General features: G+C 55.5%; 1 protein-coding gene across 3 annotated transcripts in view; it reads right to left on the minus strand.

Annotated features, from left to right (window-relative positions):
- Positions 1-23,060, minus strand: part of PDE2A (phosphodiesterase 2A) — a 94,084-nt gene that overhangs the window by 40,265 nt on the left and 30,759 nt on the right. Inside the window, exons 1-2 of one of the 3 annotated variants that reach the window (XM_021718584.1) lie at positions 23,024-23,054; positions 11,850-11,911 (exon numbers count right to left, since the gene is read on the minus strand). In XM_021718584.1, coding sequence (XP_021574259.1) covers positions 11,850-11,911; positions 23,024-23,042 — 81 coding nt within the window. In that variant the 5' untranslated portion in view covers positions 23,043-23,054. Of the gene's footprint in view, positions 1-11,849; positions 11,912-23,023 lie in introns of all 3 variants that reach the window. The other 2 variants (XM_021718583.1, XM_021718582.1) reach the window with 2 other exon arrangements.

Below are 23,060 nucleotides of genomic sequence, written 5' to 3' on the forward strand. Positions count from 1 at the left end.
TCTTTCTCGGGCTGGGTGAAGAATCTTCTGGGCAGGGTTCATCTCAGGCATGCCCCTGCCTCTGGGCTCCCATCCTCTGTGCCCCCCAGGGCAGGGGTCTCTCTGAGCGCCTCTCACTCACCCGCAGTGCTTTGGTAAATGTAACTGTGCTTCTATCTGTCCCTTCACAAGATTGTCACAGCTGCTGGGACCCTTCATCATAGGCTCGAGCTCCTAGGCTGCTAGGTGCTGTTGCAAAGTGCTTAGCAGAGCCTGGAGCAGGGCTCACAGTCCTTCCCCCCACAGAGAGCCAAGAGGCAGAGACCTCGCATACTTGGGCCTCTTTCCACCCCTCCAGCCCTATTCCAGCCACCCCCTTTGTCCTTCCCCACCTCTGGGCCACTGCTCCTGCATTTCTAGCCCTGGAGTGTCCTCTCTTTACTTCTCCTGCCCTTCCAGGCCCAGCCCTGGTCTTGTCCTCCTTGAAGCCCCCAGCTCACTCCCCTGGTCTTGTCCTCCACACATCCCTGGGGCTCTCCTCCCTCCCTCCTCCTCGTCCCTGCGGAGCAAGCGAGGGTCTGGGGCATGGGGGGGCCAGAGCAGATGTGGGCACTGAGGCGCAGAGCTCTCCTCCTGGAGAGTTGGCCAGGAGACACGGCAGGCTCAGAGGGCCCATACCCCATCCTGACCTGGAGTCTTTTGGCCCCCTTCACATCCCCTCCCCAGCCTTGGTTTTCTCTTCTGGACCCAGGGTCCTGAGCCTCTCTGTCTTTCTAGTTCAGTCTCTGGGGGAAAGGGCATCCAGTCTCTCCTCCTCCCTGCCTCCACTTTTCTGAGGACCAAGTCCCAGCGAGGGGAGGCAGTGAGCCTACAAGCCCATGGGAACTGGCCACGGGTCTTGGCCACTCCACACCATGATGTAGTATCCTGGTCAGCAAGGGCTGCCCCTCACACTGCCCACCTCCCTACCCAGGCCGCCCAGGCAGGCTGGCATCCAGAGTTATTTGCCTTTGGAGGGCCCAGGAAGCCAGAGAACAAACATCCGGAGTCTCTGGAACTTCTCCTACTCTCCCTCTTTACATCCCGAGGATCCGGGAGCCAGTGTGAGTACGTGCGCGCGCGCACACGGCTGAGTAAACATGTGAGCGGGGATATCGGGTGAGACTGTTGTGCCTGTGAATCTCTGCAGGTCCTTGAGAGCCCCAAGGGCCTGGAAGGATGATGATGCCCTCACACCAAGCCCTAGACGCAATTCAAAATACATTTTATCTTGAAAATGAAAATGAAAATAGCTTTTGTGTGGCTTTTCCAATTGCAAAATTCTGGATGCACTCATCAGCACTGACCTTTTCTCTTCTTTTGTGGGGAGCTCCCGCTTCGGAGCCCCCCCAAGCATGTGTGTGGGCTGCCCGTTAGTCATCCATAATGGCATGTCCCTATGGGCCATCATGTGACCACAGCAGAATATGTTCCCTGGGTCCCAGGAGAACATCTGCATGAAAGTATGTAGGTCTCTGCTTCCGGGGGAGACTGCGTGAGAGTGGACACGTGTGAGTACCCCGTGCTCATGTCTGTGCTCGGGCTGCCAGCACATGTGGGTGGCCATCCCAGCCTGTGTCCATGCGTGTGTGACTCGGGTTGTCATTGTCAATGTGAGCCTGGTCTGTGCGGTGAGGAAGTGGCCGTTGGAAGACTGTGAGTGTGCCAGTGGCTGGTCTTGTCTCCAAATGAGTGAATGAATGTGTGGCTGAGAGTCAATATCTGAAGGGTCTGATTCTCCTCCTCAGGCACCTCTATGGTCTCCTCCATTATCTCCCCCAGATCTGAGCATAGCTCTCTACCCTGTCACACACCATATACATTGGACAAGTCTTTAAACCTTCCTAGGCTCTGTTTCCCCATCTATTAAATGACACCTTCCCCCAGAGCTGCTGAGAAGTGACACTGGAGCTATCCAAGTCTCACCTAAGCTGACTCCCAGTGGGAGACCAGGACCACCTTTGTGCAAGTTACAAAGTGACCCTGACCCTCTGGGCAGATGCATCCTGAGGGGCAAGGCTTGGGGAGGGAGAGCGGGCTTGGTGTCAGCGCACCCTACCTCGACTGGAGCCCCTGTGCAAGGTACAGTCTGCATGGCTAAGAGGCAGTGGCCTCGCGGGTGACAACTCTCTTCCTGCCCTGCCTCTGGGTGTGCAGCCTGGGACTAGAGGGTCTCTGACTATGGAACTGAAGTGAACACATTTCAGATGAAGCTTTGAGGACACTCACCCCCCCAACTTCCACTGGGGCTTTGTCCTCTTGACCCCACCCTTGAGCCCTCCCTTCCCAAAGCCCAGAAGGCCCTGTGGAAGCCACGAGGGAACTTCCCAGAGCTGGGATGAAGAGACCAGCTAGGATAGCTAGGGCTCTGAGACCCCTTAATCTCACTTCCATTGACAGAAAGGGAGATTGAGACAGGGAGAGGGACACAGGGAAGCCCAGGCTCCTGTTTCAAGGCCTTTGTAGCTAGACTTTGGGAGTCCCAAGCTTTGGACTCTGTTGACTCCTGACAGGATCCCACGGGAGTGGGTAAGGCCATTCAAGACCAGTGCCCTCAGCTGCTGGGTGAACCTCCTATCCATCCCACCCTCCTCACCAGGGCCAGATCCCCTACTGGTGTGATTAACCAAATTATGGGGTTTTCTCTTGAGCAAATTGCACTGGCCTAATTGAATGAGGCTGCAGGAGCCTGGGCTAGAGGCTGACATGGTGAGGACGGCAGGAGCGGGGAGAGGAAAATATAGGAGCAAGTAGAGGGGTGACACTGACAACACTGAGTGGGGATGGGGGAGGGAGTGAGAGGAGGGCTGTGGGGGTAAGAGAAGAGGATGTCATTACTTAGCACACCCTGACTGTGCTCCCACTAGTGTTCCTGTCACCTAGGGGCCCAGGGTGCAGAGCTGGATATGCTGCTTCCCGAGAGACAACGGAGCATTTAGCAGGCACTAGGCACTGCCTGCATTCAGGCACTGTTTCATGTAATCTTCCAACAGCCCCATTTTACACTTGAGGAAGTTGAGGTTGAAGAGAAAATGACTCGTTAAATGTCAGCACCTAGACAGGGCTGCCCGACACCACAGGCCCTGCTCTTAATTGGCACCAAAGCATCCTGCTGAAGTGCTCCCATCCTGCCTCCAGGAAGCCTTCCTGGGTATTCAGAGAAGGGAGGAGGCCTCACACCAGCTCATACCTGGACCCAGACACCCTTTCTGTCCCCATTGGATATTTCTCTTCATCTACCCTATGATATCCATCCTCCCTCTGATGGTCAGCAGCTGAGGGTGAGGCTGATCTGACTTGGATTACATCATCCCTGTCACCCACAGCACACCTTCAGTCCCTCTCACACCCACAGAGCACCCCACTCTGTGTCACACCCATCACTCCAGGGAACAAGATCACTGTCACCTTCACATGGCGGGTGCCATATACTCAGTGACATGCAATCATTTCAGTGTCCACAGTGCCCCACATCACTGAATTTACAGGGCACAGTCCTCTCTCACTGTCACCCTCACTCAGGGTCTCCCATATCCTCAGTGTCACACACCATGTTTCCAAAACCACTGTGTCAGTTTGTCACCCCCCCAAAGCATCAGATACACAGTTCCACACTGACTCTGTGTTGCACTGTCACATTTCAGTAACGACCAGGACCTCCTAGCCTTAAGAAAAAAAAAATCCACCTTTGGTGAAATGACATCATGTCTGGGATTTGTTTTAAAATATTTCAGCAAAGCAACCTATGAAATGGGAGAAAATATTTGCAAATCTTTTATCTGATAAGGAGTTCATATCCAGAATATTTTTTTTTTTTAAACTCATACAGTTCAACAACAAAAAAGCAAATGATCCAATTTTAGAAATGGACAAGGGACTTGAGTAGACATTACTCCAAAGAAGATATACAAATGGCCAACAAGCACATGAAAAGATACTCAATAGCACTAATCATTAGGGAAATGCAAATCAAAGCCACAATGAGATATCACCTCACACTCATCAGGATGGGTATGATTAAAAAAAAAAACAACCAGAAAACAAAAAGTGTTTGCAAGGATGTGGAGACTGAAACCCTTGCACACTATCGGTGGGAATGTAAAAAGGTACAGATGTTATAGAAACAGCATGGCAGTTCCTCAAAAAATAAAAATAGAATCTCATATGACCCAGCAACTCTACTTCTGGATATACACCCAAAAGACCTGGAAGCAGGAATTTGAAGAGATATTTGTGCATTCATGTTCATAGCAGCATCATTCACTAAAGCTAGAATGTGGAAGCGACCCAAATATCCATTGGTGGATGAATGGATAAGCAAAATGTGAGTAGACATACAAAGGAATATTATTCAGCCACAACAAAGAAGGAAATCCTGTCATCCCAGCTTAACTGTTGACTCCCAAACACATCCCCAGCCTGACTCTCCCAAATATATCCCCCATTGACTCCCAAATATATCCCCGGCCTGGCCTGCTGCCCACTGCACATCTTCACACGGAAGATTGACTTAACATGTCCAAAACAGATCTCCAGATTCCCACCTCCTTGCCTCCCTGCCCCACCTCCTCTGATCTTCCCTCAATCTCTTCCCATCTCAGAAACATCTCCACCATCCATCACTTGGTTTTTCAAGCCAGAAAACTGGGAGTTGTTGCCAGTTTTTCCCTTGTTTACCTTTTCATTTTCAGCAAGTTCTGTCATTTCTACTTCCCAATATCCCCCAAATTTGTCCGTATCTCAAACTCTTATGCCATTCCTTTAGCTCAGGGACCATCATCTCCGATTGCTCCACCTACCTCTTCCCTGTGCTCCCCAACTCAGTCCCTCTCAAACTCTGCAGCCCAAGCAATCTTTCAAAACCATCCTCATCCATGACATCCCCATCTGAACCCATTGGTGTCTTCCCACATCAGTCTTATACACAGTGTTGTCTGCACACACTTCACATTTCATGTCAGGCTTGGGGTCAAGCGGCATCACATACTTGCACTTGATGTCACTCCATGTCACACTCTTGTTTGCACACAGCCTCACTATATCATATGCCTGGGACACCCTCAGTTTCACAATTCAGTGTCAGACACTTGAGCCACAAACTCAGGACCACACCTGTTATTGCACAGTGTCATTTGCTCATTTTTTTTTTTAGTCTCAGTCTCACTCTGTCGCCCAGGCTGGAGTGCAGTGGCAAGCTCATGGCCACCGCAGCCTCGACTGCTGGGCTCAGGCGATCCTTCCTCCTCAGCCTTCCAAGTAGCTGGAAACTACAGGCACGTGCCACCATGCCTGGCTAATTTTTAAAATTTATTGTAGAGACGTAGTCTCACCAAGTTGCTGGTGCTGGTCTCGAACCCCTGGGCTCAGGCAATCCTCTTGCTTCAGCCTCCCTAAGTGCTGGGATTACTGACTTAAGCCACTACACCAGGTCTTTGCTCATGTTTATGTCTTTGAGTCTCATGGTGTCACAATCTCCATACACCTTAGTGTCACACATGTGGTAGCAGGCAGTGTGCAGTGTCACACACTTAGTATCACCATCACACAATGTATATGGCAAAGTATCACAATGCCACATACTTGGTATCACAGAGTGTCATACATCCAGTGTCACAAACTTGGTGACTCATTCACTCTCCACACAGATCCCCATGACCGCAGTCACATATTTGGCACCGCATGTCATCGCTCAGAGGCACACACAGTAGAATGCCCAATGTCCCACAATCAGTGTCTCAGTGTCACCCTTGGCATCACCCTGGGTCCCACGAGTCCCCTTCACCCCACCCTGCCGGGCACAGTCGTCAGAGCTGCTGCCCCATGTCAAGGCTGTTTCCTGTTGTTGTGCTCAGAGTCCTCAGCCACTGCTTGTTCCTTCAAGGATTTCCTGTTGTCAGGGCCCCAGTCGGGCCTGGCCCAGTCGGGGATACACAACCCTAAGCTCAGGAGCCAGCCCACAGGAACCCTGGGTCCTTCTGCCTTCCCACCCCGATTCTGACTCGGCTCATGGGATTTTCCATCCTCCTTCATTCAACCAACTTGGATCCCCCGTGTGCCTGGTCTTGTGCCGACTCCACTGGGATGGGCAGAGGGGATAATCTCTGGGCCTTGCCCCACTCCTGGGGTGCCCAGGCTTGTGCCTTCCAGGACAGTACTCCTGGGCAGCCTGCAAGAAACTGCCTACACTGAACAGCTTTGGACACAACCAGTCACATGCTGACCTAGGGGCTCAGTCTGAAGCTGCTGGAACCCTGAAAAAGGGGAGGCAGAAGACAGATGACAAAGGGTTCGAGGGTTATAGAGTTGGGGAAGCCTTCCCAGAGGAAACCTGCTGGAGGCCAGAAAATATGGAGGAAGAGGAAGGAAAGACACCTGAGTGGTGCACCAAACAGGAGCAAAGTCCTGAAGGCCGGAACAGGAAGGAGACAGGACTGACAGGGCTAAAGACAGGAGCGTGAGAGAGCGGGAGGAGATTTTGTGGGATTCGGAGAAAAGAGGTTTCTCTCTCATCAGCTTCCACCTCTCCCTCAGCCAATACTCAGATTCAGGCTCTAGGCCGGGGCTGCAGGGCATGCCCTTCCCTCCTGGCCCTGACGGCTGCCAAGCCCCCTCGCCTCCTACCCTGGCCAGCCTGCAGGAAGGACACGTGGAGGCCAGCGCACACGCTCCCCACACGGCCCGAGATAAATATTTCCCGGGAAACGGAACTTGTTCTCTCCGTGTTTACAGCCAAGGGCCAGGCAGGCCAATGGGGGAAGGGCCAGCCAGAGGAACCTCAGCCCTGGGCCCACAGCATCTGGCCCTGGCACTGCCTCAGATCTGCCGTGCGCCTCTAAGCCAGTCCTTGCCTCTCTCTGAGCCTTCATTCCAAGCCCTTGACAGGGCTGGCCCTCCCTGGGCTTATGCCTGCCCACAAGCCTGGCCAGTCTAAGCTTGTGTCTTCTCTGGGTGTTAAGTCCCCAGTGCCTGACACTTCCCCCATTCAGACTAGTCTTATCTGATGGCAGGACCTGTGACGGCCATCTCTCCTTGTCCTTAGTTAGCCAGGGGCGTGGACAGATGGATGCAGACAGAGAGCAGGCTGGATGGCAGCTGAGACCACCTCCCTGGCCCCAGATCCCTGCATACCCCGGGCCTGTACAGCCCAACAGGTGTGCACAGACAGATGGCAGGCCCTCAGGGCCCCCACGGATGCCAGATGCTATGGCCAATTTGTTGGCAGCAGCTCCCTCGGGGTCATGGGGCATCGGGGCCACTTGGTCCTGATGTGCAGAGCCCGGGAAGAGGCAGGCGCATCTGGCAGTCAGGAAGACTCACTCAAGAATTTCAAACATGACCAGAAGAGCACAGCTTGCAGCTGCTCTTCCAGCCTCACCCCGTGCTCCCTGCCCAGTAACTGTGCTCCACTGGCATGTGGAGCCTTCTCTCCAATAAGCCCAGTGGCCCTCAAACAAGCTGTTCCTTCCCCTGTGAGGCCCTGCCCCACCCCAATGGCAGTCCTATATCCATCACCACCCCCACCTGTCACCATTCCACTGGCTGAGCCCAATATTCACCCTTGATGTCCTCTGTCAAACCCCTGACTCTGAGACCAAGGCTTCCTCAGCCCAGGACCCAGGGGCAGATTGTTTTGGAGCTGGGTTCTGAACACAGAGCCAGCTTCCTGCAGGCCCTTCTGGGCTTGTTCCAGCCTCCTTTATCTGCTTATTCCCGGTCCTATGTTGGTCCTTGTTGCCCTTAGGCAGTCTTGTCTGAAGCTGGCCATGTGGACTTTGACCGCCCAGCTAATATCTGGCTTTAGTCAGTAGCCTCGACTGTCTCTCCATCCTTTAAAGTTCCAAGAGTGCCTCCTCCAGGAAGTCTCTAAGACTGCCCCACCCAACAACTATGCCCTTTCTTGAAATACTCCAACCCTGCTCAAGTCATTCTTGTTCATTCAAGAAGTGTTTATTGAGTACCTACTATATACCAGACCTATGCCAAGTCCCACGTGGGCCCAAGAGAGACAAAGGAGACTCAGCCTCAATCCCTGCCCCCAGGTGTTTACAATCCTATTGGAAAGGATATATAACCTACATAACTATGTGGGGTAACAAGTTACCCAACTGTAGGCTCAGGGAAACTTGGGTGCTGTGAGTGTCCAGGAAAGAGGGAAGCCTGACTCAATCTGAGGTAGAGGGAAGGGTCTGAGAGGACTTCTCAGAGGAGGTGACATTTAATCTGGGCCTTGAAAGGAGAATAGGTGGAGAAAAAAGGGAAGGGCGCTCCAGACAGAGGGGTCACTGTGAGCAAGCCAGGGCCGGAAGAGCTGATGTGTGCCGGGGAACGAGCACACTCATGTGGCTGGAACATTGGGGAACGAGGGGATCCAGCAGGCAAGGCAAGTGATGCTGTGCCAAGGGGTGTGGGCCTTACTTGCCCAAGGGCAGCCATAGAAGAGCCAGTCCTGGGCAGTACCTTCAGGTGCACCGTATGGATACCTATGTCCTTGGCCATGTCCGCCTGTCTCCCAGCCTTCCGCCCCAGCTAGGGCTCCCAAGTCCCCCTCTGAGCCCTGACAGCAGGCATAGAGGGACATTGACAGCGTGCTCAGTTCACCAGCTTCAACGACCTCAGTCCGGACTTCCAGAGAAAGAGTAATGACGCAGAGGCCTGCCCCACTCCCCGCCCCCGCCAAAGGAGGATGCCGACTGAGCTGGAAGGGCCCCTCCTCCCCATCGGCTGCTGGCACGGGGACCAGGAGCCATCCCAGGAGGGTGTGCTGAGCAGACGCCCGCTGGGTGGGGACGGGTGCTGGCAGCTCTGCTCTCCTGGCTGCCATCCAGTCAGTGCCAGGAGAGTGTGCCATGCCCATATAGCCTCCACGAACCCTGGGGGTACAACCTGGGGGTACAACCTAGTCCTGGCTCTGGGGATAGCACCACACTTGAGGAAAGAAGGGAGGGGTCAACTGCCTCCAAGGACCAGTCATGGGCGAGGCCTGGGTGGGTACCTCCCAATACTGTCTCTGTAACTTCTCCCAACAGCTCTGTTATGATAATGTTCAATAACAATGGAGATTCTTCTCCCTGTTTGGCAGGTAAGAAAACTGATGCTTAGGCCCATTCAGTGACAGGCTCAAGGCCACACATTAGAATGAATGAGGCTGGGACTGGAACCCACACTCATCTGACCCTGTGGTCTGTCTACTATGTGAGGCCACCTTGACTCCCCAGCCTCCACCCTGGCAGGAGTCAGGCTTCCCAGCCCCTTTTGCCTCTTTCCCTCCTGCTGTCCTGGAGTCTCAGCAAAGCCCTCAGGTCCCCACTGTCTCCAGTCATGTCCTCTTTATATTGGGGAGTCCCCAAGAGCAGCCTTTCTCTCCCTCTGTGGGGTTGAGCATGGGCCTGGGCACTCAGGGCAGGAGTTCTTACAGAATCCAGAAATAAAGCAGGTCCCGCTGGGAGGTCAGACAAACACTGACCATCTCTGGAATGGGTGTGAGATTGGAGAACAGGACAGAGCTAAGAGCTGAGGGGCTCAGGCTCAGTCAGAGGGAAGAGGCTACAGGACCCAGACCAAGGCAGGGAGAATACATGGATAGAAGCAATGATACATGGATATCAGCAGGGCTGATCCAGGGAGGCCTCATGGCCTCCTGCAGAACCTGAACCTGCAGACAGCAGGCCAATGCCTAGCAGAGAGGCTGTCACAGAGGCAGAAGCAGAGAGCCTGGAGCCATACTCCTTTGGGGCCCAGTCCCCGTTGCCCAGGAGGGTCTCAGCTTCTCCAGAGCCCCCACTCTTGTGGCTTCCTGGGTGGATGACAGATCCAGTCTTTCCTGGCAGGTGGCTGAGGCTGCTGAGACACTCCAGGCTCCCCGGAACACCATCTGCCCCGGCTCTGGGGGGAGCCCCCACCCCATGGGGAATGCCATGGCAATAAATAAATTAATAATGACTTTCTAGGCCCTCCTCTCCCTGCTCCCCTTGCCAGCTCCCAGCAGCAGAGCCCAGTCTCACTTGGAGGGACATTCTCAGCCATGTGTACCAGCAGAGAACCCCTGCTGAGCCCCTCCTGTCCACCAGGCCTGGTGTGGGTACCTCCCTTCCCATCTCACTCACAGAGGAAGAACAAGGCTTGAGTCGGAGATACAGCTCAGCTCTGCCCCATTCACTCACCGCACGACCGCTCTGGGTCTCAGATTCCCCAAACATAAAAGGGGAATCCTAGTAGGCCCTACCTCAGAGGGGTATGGTAAGAATCCCAAGTGAATGTGAGCACAAAGGCCAGGGGCGGTGGCTCATGCCTGTTATCCCAGCACTTTAGGAGCCTGTGTTGGGAGAATTTCTTGAGCCCAGGAGTTCGAGACCAGTCTGGGCAACATAGTGAGACCTCGTCTCTACAAAAAAATCCAAAAATTAGCCAGGCATGGTGGCAGATGCCTGTAGTCCCAGCAACTCGAGAGGAGGAGAGTCAAGGCTGCAGTGAGCCATGATCCTGCCATTGCACTGGGCAACAGAGTAAGATTTTGACTCAAAAAAAAAATTAAACAAGGGAAGTGTCTAGAGCTCCTGGTACACAGGAGGGGCTGATGAAAGTGGCATCTCCCTCTCCCTCAGCCAGGCCTGGGTAGACTCATGCTGCTTTGGCTGTGTGGTCCAACACACACACACACACACACACACACACACACACACACACACACACACACACACACCATACCCCTTATCTGTGCCAATCTTCAACATCCACGGCACATTCCATTTTTGCTTCTCAAGGCCCATGCAAGCATTGAAGATTCCTACGAGGCACCCCAAAGGCATGATCGGGGGTGGGGGTTGGCACCCCTCACACTGAAGGAAATGTACTGACTGAGCCCTGTATCAGTACCCATCAGGGGCGTAGAAGTTTCGGTCATGAAAAAGGCACAGTCTACCGGCTCAAGGAGCTTAAAGTGCAGAGAGGAGGATGAGCCAGACATACACACACAGTCACATGATAGAGAAAACAGGGTGCTTCTGGCACAGCACAGTGGGCGACAGACAGCAGAATGCCCCAGTGTCTAACCGACTGGGCAGGAGAGCTCAGAGGAGGGAGTGTGAACGAGCTTGGTCCCATGTCCAAGGAGCAGGGAGAACTTCCCAGAGGAGAGGAGGCTAGAGCTGAGCCCAGAAGGATTTAGGAAGCCGAGGGGGCAGAGGCCAGCAGGAGTGGTTTGGATGAGGTGGGACGGGATGAAGGGGAAACTGTGGCTGGGCTGGGGCTGCAGAGGAGCCATGGGGCTGGGGAGCATGGAGAATTTTTGAGAAGGAGAGTGACAAGTTCAGGTCCATGTATTAGAAAGATCCTTCTGACAACTAAGTGGAGGAGAGGAGCAGTTGAACACAGGCAGCCAGTGAGAGGTCCGGAGGTGGTCAGTCCTGGACCCAGGCAGGCAGCAGGAATAGAGAGGAGGAAAGAAACTCAGGAAGTACCTAGGCCAGAGAATCAGCAGGGAATTGCTGGGTGCAGGTGAGGAGGCCAAGCAGGGAGCCTGATACGGCTCCCAGGTGAGGTGGAAAGAGGAGAAATCCTCACCGGGAGGAAAGCCCAGGTTGGCGATATATATATATAGATATACATATGTGTGTGTGTGTGTGTGTGTGTGTGTGTGTGTGTGTGTGTGTGTGTGTGTGTGTAGTATGAGGGGAGATGATCTGGATGTGGGGTGACCCTAGGCTGGAAGGGGCAGGACTCGGATGCGACTCCAGCCTCCCAGTCCTCCCAGGGGCAAGGCCACTACCAGACTGACCTTCAGCCTGTGCCCCAGTCCCCAAGACCACCCACTTCTCCCTCCACTGAGCTCTCACCTCCAGACGGTCGTCTCTACTCCTTGGGGATTCTGGCTTCTTTGCAAGGGGGTCCTGGCCGGCTGCAGAGACAAGAAGGCCAAAGGCTGAGGCTTGCCAGGCCTTTTTTCCTTCTCCCCAGCCTGCCCTCCCATCAGCCCCCAGCAAGCCCACAGGTGGCCTCCTCCTCCAGGTAGCCTTGCCTGGTTGTACCCTGCTCTCTCCCCAGACTCTCTCCTTGTCCTCTGCTTCCCAAGGGCACCTCTGGCTCTATCCTCTTCTCTGTTCCTCGACTCCAAGAACAGCACCATGTCCCTTCTTTCTGCCTAAGCCTCCTAAGGAGTGGAAATGGCCACATCTTTGACCCTTCGGAGGCCCCTCCACTCCTGATTCTCTCCAGCGAACTTCACTATCCCTGTCTAAGCCTCAGTTTCCCTATCTATAACATGGGATCTGTGAGGTCCACTTCCACAGAGGGTTGGGCCTTTGTTCACAGACAACCAAGGGGGTCCCAGCCCAGGGTCACTGTGAATCCCAAGTGAATGTGGGCACACGTGTGAGCCTCCACTCCCTGCTGGTCACCTGGGTTCAGATCGGACCCTCCAACCCACCTCCCACCAGCACTACTGCCACAGCTCCTAGAATGCCAGTGGCAGAGACATTGCCACAGAGACACACTGGGGACCCGCACTTGTTCTCCGAAAGCCCACCACCCAGGCGGCATTCAGAATCCCCAGCCTCTCTGGGAGGCACTGCCAGGGGCCTGCTGCTGGGCTCCTGCCCCTCCCCACCCCCACCCACCAAGCCTACCCAGGCATCGGACAGGCGGCGGGATATTCTGAGCCTGGCTTCGTTCCCGTCAGCTGCTGGCCGCCATGCCAGCCTGGCGCGGGTGCAGGGGCTGATTTGATTTGGCAGCTTCGGAATCGTGTGGTGGGGACCGGGAGGGGGAGGGGGATGGGACACCCATCCCTGCTAGGAAATAAACAGCCTCGGGCGCTCAGCAAGCTGGGGGAGGGCACAGTCTGGCATGGGGGGCTTCTGGGTTCCTTGCCTGGTGCTCCCTCTTCTCACCCAGGCACTGGCTGCCTGCCCATGACTGCTGGAATCTCTGCTCTCCTTGGGGTGACCGTAGAGGTGATGGTAGCTGCACCTGGTATGTGGATGCTCGTGGTGTGGCCATGGCAGGGTGTCCCACATGTCCCTGTGTCCTATGAGTCTCCTCTCCTGACTGACCCTACAGCTGGGCCTGAGTGCTGCCTGGGGTAACTGGGTCTGTGTGCAGTGTGGCGGTCTAGGTGTGGCCATCTCTGGAGGTGACTGGCCATGTGACTGGGCCTCTGTGAGGGACTGACTACAGCCCAGGGCGTGATGAGGTCACTCATATGCCTGACTCGACTATAGGACGTGGTGTGCATTGGCTCTGGCCTGTTCCTTCCCTCTGTGTGATGACCCCATTCACCCAGCCGTGTCCGGCAAAGGAAATGACGAGGGCCCAGATAAGCGCCTGACCCCAGAGCCATCCCTTTTGTCCACAAAGCCTGGGCCTTCTTTCCCACCCACAGCCAGATGGTCTACCCGCTGAGCTGCCCGGGGACAGTCCCCTCCCCTTTCATGAGAGGAGGCAGTGCTAGTTTCAGTGGATTCTCCAGCTCCCCCTCAGGCCTCCACCACTCCTTGGAGAGGTGCCTGTGCCTTACCACCCCCACTTGACTTCTGGGGAAAGTGAATGGGCTGAGAGGAGTCTCCGCTAGGCCTTCACAGGTCCTCCATAATCCTACCCCAGCCTCAGCGGTTACCATCCTTCTATCCCTCTCCCACCCCCTCCACAGCCAAAGAAGCCCAGCTTACACCACCTCCCAGGGGCGCCAGGATGCCACACCAACCCACCAATATGCTGCTGGTGCCCTAGGTCCTGGATTCCACAGCTTTCATGTAGAGAACTACTGCTGGGGAGTCAAGCCTTCTGTTTCTCTGACCTCTGAAAGGCAGGGTCAGACCAGGACCTTAGTTCTAAGGGACTACTCAGGCCAGGGCTGGGCCCCAGACAGCAGGCAGGGAGGTCAGGGTAGGGTGGAACCTGCTTTGGGGAAGACACAACCTCTCATCTGTCACTGCCTCCCCATTGTCCCACCATCCTCTGGGGACCTCAGGGCTCTCCCCACCCAGCCACAGGAAACTGAGCCCCTCCTGAAGACACTGAAGGAATAGCCACAGGACCGAGGGGGAGACTCAGCCCTGCCCTTGAGGCTCTCAGTGCTCAGTTGTCGTAACGAGGCTAGTGGGATGGAGATGGTCTGCAGGGGTCTTAAGGGGCTTCCTGGTGGAGGTGTGTAGGGCCTCACAGGGAGAGGAGGGCATTAGGTTCCAGGGTGGCCTCCTAACTGTGCGATCAGGTTTTCCCTGGGAGTTGTATATCCTTGTGCTATACTTGCATGTGTCTGAGTGTCCGTATGCATGAGGACACAGTCCCATCATGGAGGCCTGGGCTCTGCTCTGTGTCCCCAGGCAGCAGGGAAAGTGAAGGAGAGAGGATCTGGGCAAGGAAGAGGAAGGGCGAGTAGCTGGGGGCTTGGGGAGGGGGGAGTGCTGAGGAGAGAAGCCCCCATGTGTCTAGAGGTGCCTGTGGGTTCAGCACTGCCCTGGTCATAACAGTCAGTCCTCAAACTGGATGCCCAGTGTACTATGCGCCCATGGCCCACCGATGAAGGTTGCACAGCACCGAGCGCTGCCACAGCCTACTGTGCACGTTTGGACAGGACCTTCCCCTCTCTGAGCTGGGCTCCTCATCTCAAAAAAAAAAAAATTGTTGGTCTTGGTGATCTCCTAGGGTCCTTCCAAGACTAACTTTCATTTGAGAGAGCCAGAGCTGACCTCACAGGGATGAAGAGAGAACCTGAGGGCAGGTGGAAAGGAGAGGAGGGATGGGGCAGCAGGAGGAAGATGGTGACTGAGTGCAGAGGGGAGATCCCCGGAGGCAGGGCAGCTGGGTTGCGACTCCTTGCTGGGGACCCTCTCCTCGGGGCCAAGACAGGGGAAAGGGACAATGGAGCCTTGTGGAGGACAGGGCAGCTGTCACCACCCCACCTGCTTCTGGCCTGCGGGAGGGGAAAGATGTATGGGTGATGGACAGGGACTGCCCCCAGCCTGAGTCCCGTCTCCACTCTGGCTCCTCAGGTGTCCCAGGGGAAAGGGGGAGGCTACAGGCAATGGGGAGCACCCAGGACCGGGAATCAGAAGCCCTGCTATGCTGTGTGTCGGGCCCAGCCCTGATCTGTGAGCCCACCAGGCTGGGGAAACCCTCACCTTCATGCTGCTGTACTGAACCTCCAAGGACCCAGCCGGAACGAGCAGTCTAGAAGGGTGAAGCCCTCACCTCAAATCTGAACCCCTCCCTAAACCCAGGCCTGGGTGCTGAGGCAGGGGCAGGATCCAGGAGGCAGCGAGACACTGAACAACCGGGCTGGCCTTTCCAGAATGGGCTGTGGGCCTGCCACACAGGGGAGGACCTGTTTGCACTTCCAGCCCCAGCCTGGGACTTTCCTTCCTTGGCCCCTTCTCACTGCCACCCTCAGGGCAAGAGCAGGGTCTTCTCCCCTCAGCCTGTATTGGGGGGATGCGGATGGGACCCCTCTGGCCGCCCTTGTTTGTACTTGGGCCCTGGCAGGCAGGGGTTTGTGCCTTTCCATGTCTGTGTCCAGGAAGTGTCCATGTCCTGTTTTCCCCCTCAGGCCGGTGCTGTCAGGGAGGGGGCGGTGGTGAGCCGGCCTCTCCTTCCTCCACTGTGACATTTCTGCCCAGAGACTTTGGGGGCTGGGAGGAAACAGTACTTAACTTAGTCCTGTCTCTGCCACAGTCTGCAATGATTGAGGAACAGAGGCCGGAGTTAAAGGAAATGACTCCCTCACCCCGCAAGCTCAGGGAGTGGCAGGTGTTTTGCATGCATGCACCAATTCTGTTGTGGCGGGAGAGGCAGCCCGTGTGACCCAGGCTGAAAAGGCCTCTCTTCTCCCCTGCTGCCAGCCCAGTCCTTCCTCTCCTCCCTCACTGGGGTGGTGGGAGCACCCACCATCCAGCGCTGTCTCCATTGCTTCTTGTTATGTTTTTAATAACTGAACATTGACATTAACAAGGCAGGTGGTTGCAGCTCTTCCCAGCAGCCCCATTTAGAATCATTGAATCATCATATCATGAAATCCCAGAATCCTGGATTCACAGAATGTCCGTATCTTCAGCTCCCGGAGTCTCAACATCTTAAAGTCACAGAATGTCGGAATCACACCACCATGCATCCACACAGCCCTGGCTGGGGGCTGAGCATTATGTAACGCCAGAATGGTCCTGGTCAGAGCCCCATACGCTGACTAGTCCAGTTCTCAGAATCATACCCTCCGGAGCTCGTGTTCACACATCCCTTGGAGACATGGGCCCCAAACTTCCTCCTTTTATAGACAAGGAGATGCAAGATGCCGCCCAGAAAACAGCCTTGTGCAAGATCAACGGAGACTGGGGAGTCAAGCACTGCCCAACCCAGAAATTGCACGACTGGACCTCAGCACACTGATGTTCTGGAAACGGCGCAGCTTTTTAAAATTCCAAAATACCAGTGTCTATGTTGGGGTGATGCTGCTCCCCAGCTCTGCCTGCTTCCCTTTGCTTCACTCCAGGTCCTCCCGATTCTTCCTGCCACCTCCCTTCCTCTTCCCTGGAGTCCACATCAAGCCGCTCAGTCCTCTTACTCTCACCTCCTGACATCCTCTTGCCCTTCCTGAGGCCCCTTGGTGCCTCCAAATCCACCATGGATAGGGGGTGCACAGGGACAACTCCTTCAGGGTGGGAGATAGGAAGTCACCAGCCAGGGAAAGGCTCCCCGGAGGAAGGGCCCTGCTGGCTCTCAAGGGGATTGAACAGGAAGGTCCTAGAGCCCCAGGGGGCAGCCACATCTGAGGCAGGGCCAGCCGAGGCTTTACGTCAAAACCATTGTGTAGCCGGGCTCGGTGGCTCAGCCTGTAATCTCGCGCTTTGGGAGGCTGAGGTGAGTGGATTGCCCGACCCCACGGGTTCGAGACCCACCTGGGCAACTTGGCGAGACCTCATCTCTACAAAAAATCAGCCGGGCATGATAGCACGTGCCTGTAATTCCGGCTACTCAGAAGGCTGAGGCGGAAGGATCGCCGGAGCCCAGCAGGTCGAGGCTGCGGTGGCCGGGAGCGGCCACTGCACTCCAGTCTGGGCGACAGAGTGAGACTCCAATCAGGGAAAAAAAAAAACCATTACGTATGTTGAGCATTTTCATCAACTTACATTTTCACTTGTTTTGGGAAGTACTCAGATGTTTTGGATCTGATTATTAAGTATTACATTTCACAGATTGTTTTAATTATTGAATTCTGAGCACACTTTGCCCAGGGCAGATCCCGAGTTTTCCATGTTACAGGTGAGGATGCAGCAGCTCCAAGTAGGGTTTCGGGTCTCTGTTTAGCCTCAAAGCTAGTGACCTGCTAGGTGATCTTCTTGAGACCTTTGGTCCTTAGAGGGCCCTGACACAGGGCCAGGCATCTGCCTTTGCGACCCCCAACTCCTGTGCCTCTCAGAGACGACGTGGCATTCAGGCATTCTCTCCCTCCACCTCTACATATGACCAGTTCCATCCTCCACGGCTCCCCTCCCTCCTTTAGCCACTTCCCTGTCCAGGCCTGTATCTCTCTCACCTGGAACACACCAGCCTCAGCCCCAGTCTCTGCCTGGTGGCCCAGGGAGTGCCCTAACATGCAGCTCTCATCAGTCACATGCTTCTCCCAACTCTTCCCTTAGTGCCAGTTCCTCTCTGGAAAAAGTCTAAAGTCCTTAATATGGCTTACAAGTCCTGCGCAATCTGGCTGGGAGCATCACCGCCCATCTCTTGTCTTGTGATGCTTCCCCCATGGCTGCCTGGCAGCCCAGGGTCCAGCTCCATAGAGCGGTGCAGCCTCAGGCTCTCCTCCCTCTGTCTACCACCAACGAACCTTCTCAGTCGGCGTTCTCTTCTCTCTGTCCAGAACTTTCCCCTGGCTCATCCTTTGGCTCTCAGTTTGGATTTGTTTTCTCCTGGAAGCCCCCAACTTGCCCCTCCCTCCTAGGGGTCGAGTGGGGGGCCCCTGCTCTAATGAACCCTGAGTGATCTCCCTCCTTGCCCTCATCACACACTCTCCCAGCATGGCTCCTTGTCTGCGCCTCCTCTCACCTCAGCCCTGGTACCCAGGGCTATGCTACCTGCCACAGGGCTGAGGCAGTGCTGCTCAGGCTTGGGGGGAGCTGGGGGGAACTTCAAGGCCCGCATCCTGCTCCTCTCTACCCACCCTCTCCAGAGGCTCCTAGTAGGTGCTCACTAATGTCCACCTATGGAGGCCTGGCAGTACATGTACATGACTTGAACAGGAAAGGTAGGAGTGATCGGGGGAGGTGAGCATCCCTGGGCTAGGCTGGGCAGTTCCTGGAGTTGGCATCTGGGAGAATCCTTCATGTGTCCAACTTAAGGCAGTAACTGGGACATGCTGCAGGAAGTTTTAATTATCCTAGGGCCACCAGAGCAAACCAGAGTGGGACCAGAGTCTGCAATGAGGGAAACTCAGTGCCCTGGGTCTAGAGTAGTGGCCATTGGAGGGGCTGGCTGTGCATTCAAGGAAGGCTTCCTGGAGGAGGGGCTACCGGCTGGGTTGATGCAAGGGAGAAGGTAGAGATGAGTCCATTGGAGAAAGTGGTGAGGGACCACCACATGGAGAAGAAAGCTCTGCCTGTTCTTAACCCCCGAGGGGTCAAGATCAAGGAGGCATGGATGGGCAGGATGAGCAAAGAGGGCTGAGGCAGAATGGAGATAACATCAGTGCCGACACCATGGTCAGGGCGGGTATGGATGGTTGGGGCTGGCAGGGAGCAGGTCCCCAGCTGTGGCTGGGAAACATTTCCTGTCTCCTTGCCAGGGGGGTCATTAATAATCATTTACCCGCCGCAGGCAGCACGGAGGCCAGCCAGGGAGCAGCATGGTGCTGGGACCCGAGCCCAGCCTAGTGGCCAGAGAGCTGTATTCTGGTACTAGCCCTGCCGCCTCACTAGACACAGACCAGTCACCTGACCTCTCTTAGTCTCTAGGCATGCTGGGAAAAGAGGGTCTGATGAGGATGCTATCTTGAGTCTCCTCACTCCTCTGGGCCTGTTTTCCTAGACAGAGCTGGACTGCCAACACTTCAGGGCAGTTAGGGACATTTGGTGATGGATATGAGCATTTGGGCTGGGCTAAGCCCAGCTCAGGACACACAGGCTAGGGAGAAGGGAGCCCTAGGCCCAGCCTTGGCAGAGCTTGACTCTGGCAGGAGCCAGACCCTAACACCACAGGGTACACACAGGGAGCCTCCCAGAACCAGGTGCCCCAGGCTGTGAGCAGCACAGAAGGGAAGGGCTGCCTGCCCAGGACCAGGGGACCGAGACTGGACACAGAAGAAGAGAGTTCCACAAGGCCAGTATGGTCATCACTATGACCCCAGCACTAAAACCGTGCCTGCCTGGTACCCAGCAGGTGCTTAATGAAGGCTTTTAGGCAACTGAGTTAATCTGTTAAATGAGACATCTGTGAAAGAATCTTGGAGTTTGGGAAGAACTGCCTGAAAGATGATGGTGCCAATAACAATAAAGATAATTCTGGCCAAAGACAATGGGATAGAAAAAGGTGACATGAAATCTTGAGAAGGCTGGAGGCCTAGGATAACCATCTAAAACCAGACAGTACTTCCTGGGGAAGGGCTAGCTGCCTTCAAGCTCTCCTTTGCCAGTTGGCCAGAATCTTCCTCAGTCCCAGGCTACATTTCTCTGCCCACTCAACAACCCGTTTGAGGCCCAGCTCAAGCTCATTCACTTGAGAGAAGCTTCTGGAATGTGATGCTGAGGTATGCATCCCAGCTCCTTCTCCTGACTGACTTGGATCATCTCTATGCCTTCCATTCTCTATGCATCCTGGACTTTTATACTGTCAAGTACCTGTTGGTAGGTTGCCCAGTAGGGCTTTCCCATACCTTTCTCTGGAGAGTATGACCTGGCTCTTCCTACTGACTGGCTCTCCCCCATCAGACTAGAGGGCCCCAAAGCATGACCAGGACTCTCCTTTCAGATAAGGCTCTCTGTGAGGACAGAGACTATTTCTGCCCCATCAGACATGGGGTCCATAAAAGTACAGGTATATTGAGGTCTTCCCGTTGTCTCCCAGCCCAGGGACCCTCCACAGGGCTGCAGCCACACAGAGAAGGGAAGGGGAGAGGTGGGCATGGCGAATGAGATGGCTGGGTTGCTCAGCATCCCTGAGGTGACACGAGCCAGGAAGGGTGCTATGGACTAAGACTGCATGGTTTGCAAACCCACCCAACTCCAGGCCCTAGCCCAAGCCTCTTGCACCAGGCAATGCTACCAGAGATATCACCCAGGCCTCACTGCCCACACTGGGACTTCTCCTCTCTTCGGAGCACTGAGAGGGGGTGGTAAACACAGTGACCTTGCTGACATATGCATCCTCTCCCCCGCCCCCCTCCAAACCCAGGCCCCAAACACAAGTCAGGCTAAGAGGAAAAGAACAAAGCTTCCCGACCGCGACATCGCCTGCCGCCCGCCTGTCCAGTGCCTGCTCCACCGGAAACCCAAAACAAAGGCCTTGGTCACAACGAGGAGGATGAAGGGCAAAGGGTAGGGGCAGCCTGTGTTGGGGGGGCATGTGAGAACGTCACAGGGCATCTCCAGGGACTTGGCTGGGAGGGGATCAAGGACAGGAAGACAGCCAAGCCTTCCCTGCACACACACATCACTCCGCAAACATTTACGGGGCACCTGCTGTATTCCTCATGACCCAAACCTTACATACCTCATTCCCCCTACCACACACCTCATGCACATACTCCCTCACCCCCTGCAACATGTTCCACAGCCCTCAACACCCCCACACCTCCACACACACCCCTAACTTATGGACACCCCTCTTCATTCCTCACCACACACACACACAGCTCACAGGGAGAAAAGATCACATCATCCACACCTCGTGCCAGAAGGCTACATAGCTCAAACACCCACACTTCACACCATATCACACCCCCTCTCCCACCACACACCTTCCACCCTCTCACTCACCTTCCAACCACAGACACATGCATCCAATTAAATTCAACACACACGCCACCCAGACACAGAGACACACGCAGGTACACCCTGCATAGATGATGTGCACACCCGATGTCACACGTTTGCGGGCACACACAGCGCCTCAGTACAGACTGTCCTGCCGGCCCACTGCCTCCTCCCACCCCACCCCCACCCCACCCCACACACACCTGGTCCACTGGCTCCTTGTCTCAGGCCCCTCAGTCCTGTGGCACCCATTCCTGTCCAGAGTTGCAGGAGCAGCCACCACACAGACACATGACACTCAGACACCAACACGCAGGTCTTCACACTTATATTCCCAAAGCAAACCTAGGATGCGCCACAGTGACACTAAGACAGTCACCTTGGCTGCAAACACACTCAGGCACATTCAAACCTCCCAACTCCTCTCTGACAAGGCATCCAGTGAAACCCATCAGGCCCCCACAGCAATTCTTCCTGGCTACATACAACAGCCAATAACATACACAACCACACATACAACCCCCCGTGCAAGCTGCCCCACAACAACTCCACCATGCAATGACAGACATACAACCACATACATACAAGTTCCCCGCACACACAACAGTCACACACCCAGCTATCACTCCACAGCCTCAACACTGCCTCCCTAGCCACACACAGCATGCAATGCCACAGACTCAAAATCCTCACACTCCGCATAATCTCCCCACAAATAATCCCACTCATGATGACACAATCAGACACAGTGCAACATGCATGATGACACACAAAGTAACCCAACACCTGCAACCCAGCCTGTGTTACACACAAAGGAACACACATAAACACACACACTCCAGACCCACCCAGCCCTGAACACATCCCACCACAGGTGACTGACACTGGTTGCAGTGTATCCCTCTCCCCCACCCCAAGCCCCAGCTGCCACAGTCAAGGCCAGGGCAGTGGGATGAGGGGCTTTATAAGTTACAAATGCCAGGGCCCCACTGTGTGGTCCCCCATCCCTGGGCACCACCCGAGGGCAGCACACTCCATGTTAGGCCCTTCCACCTGAGCCCCACCATGTCATGCCTGAGAACATGGGGAGGGCTGGAGACCCTGGGGACACTGGCCCTGCCCCCTCAGCCTGCCTCCTCCTCACCCCAAAGCAGAGGCAGATACAGGAGGAAGGGATGACCAAACAGAGAGAGTCCCTGGGGACAAGGTAGAGACCTAGCAAAACTGGGGGGAAAGATGGAAAGACCAAGACAGGTGGGCACACAGGGCAAGAGATCAAACAAGAGAGAGAGAGAGAGAGAGAGAAAGAGAAACAGAGACAGAGAGAGAGACAGACAGAGAGACTTGGAGAGAAACCGGAGAATAAAGTGGGACCACCACACCCGGAGATAAAACTGGGCAGGGGGGAGGGGAGACCAGCAGGAAAAGACTGGACGATCTCGAATACAGGAGGGAGGAAAGGAATGGGGTGGGGTGGGGGTGGCGGTCCTGCAGAGGAGGAGAGAGAAGCCCTGATGGAAGGAGGGGTTTGGAACCTGAGGTAGGGTCCAGGCTGAAGCTGAAGTCTACATGTTTGGGTGGGAGCTTGGGTGGGTGTGCAGTTGAGGCTATGGAGTGGAGGTCTGAGGATCTGGGGTGATGCCCAGGGGTTCGGGTGCTCTGGGTGTGCCTGGGGTCCCATATGCACAGTGAAGGTTCGGAGGCTCGCGCAGGGGTCCTCCATTAATGTGGGGGGAGGAGCACCGAGGCTTGAGCAGAGCTCTCAGTGTGGGCTGGGGTCCCACTGTGGCTTGTGGAGTCCGGGGTCCGAGTGGGGCCGAGCGTCTGGGGCGGCGTTCGGATCTCGAGCTGGGCTTCAAGGGCTCCGGGGTTGAACCGCAGTCCCGGCACAGGAGTAGGATTCAGAACTCGGGGAAGGGTCCCCTCCCTGAGGAGGGCCGGGGGCTCAGGGGCGGAGGACCCGGAGCCGGACGCCGCACGCTCCGCGGAGGACCCGGCCCGGCGCTCGCCGGACGCCCCGTTCTCCTCGTGCCCAGCGGGGGCCCCCCTACCTGCAGGCTGTCGGCGCATGGCTGCGGCGGCGGCGGC

The sequence above is a fragment of the Carlito syrichta genome, unplaced genomic scaffold (assembly GCF_000164805.1).
Source record: "Carlito syrichta isolate Samal-C Ts95f unplaced genomic scaffold, Tarsius_syrichta-2.0.1 Scaffold312747, whole genome shotgun sequence".
Lineage (NCBI taxonomy): Eukaryota > Metazoa > Chordata > Mammalia > Primates > Tarsiidae > Carlito > Carlito syrichta.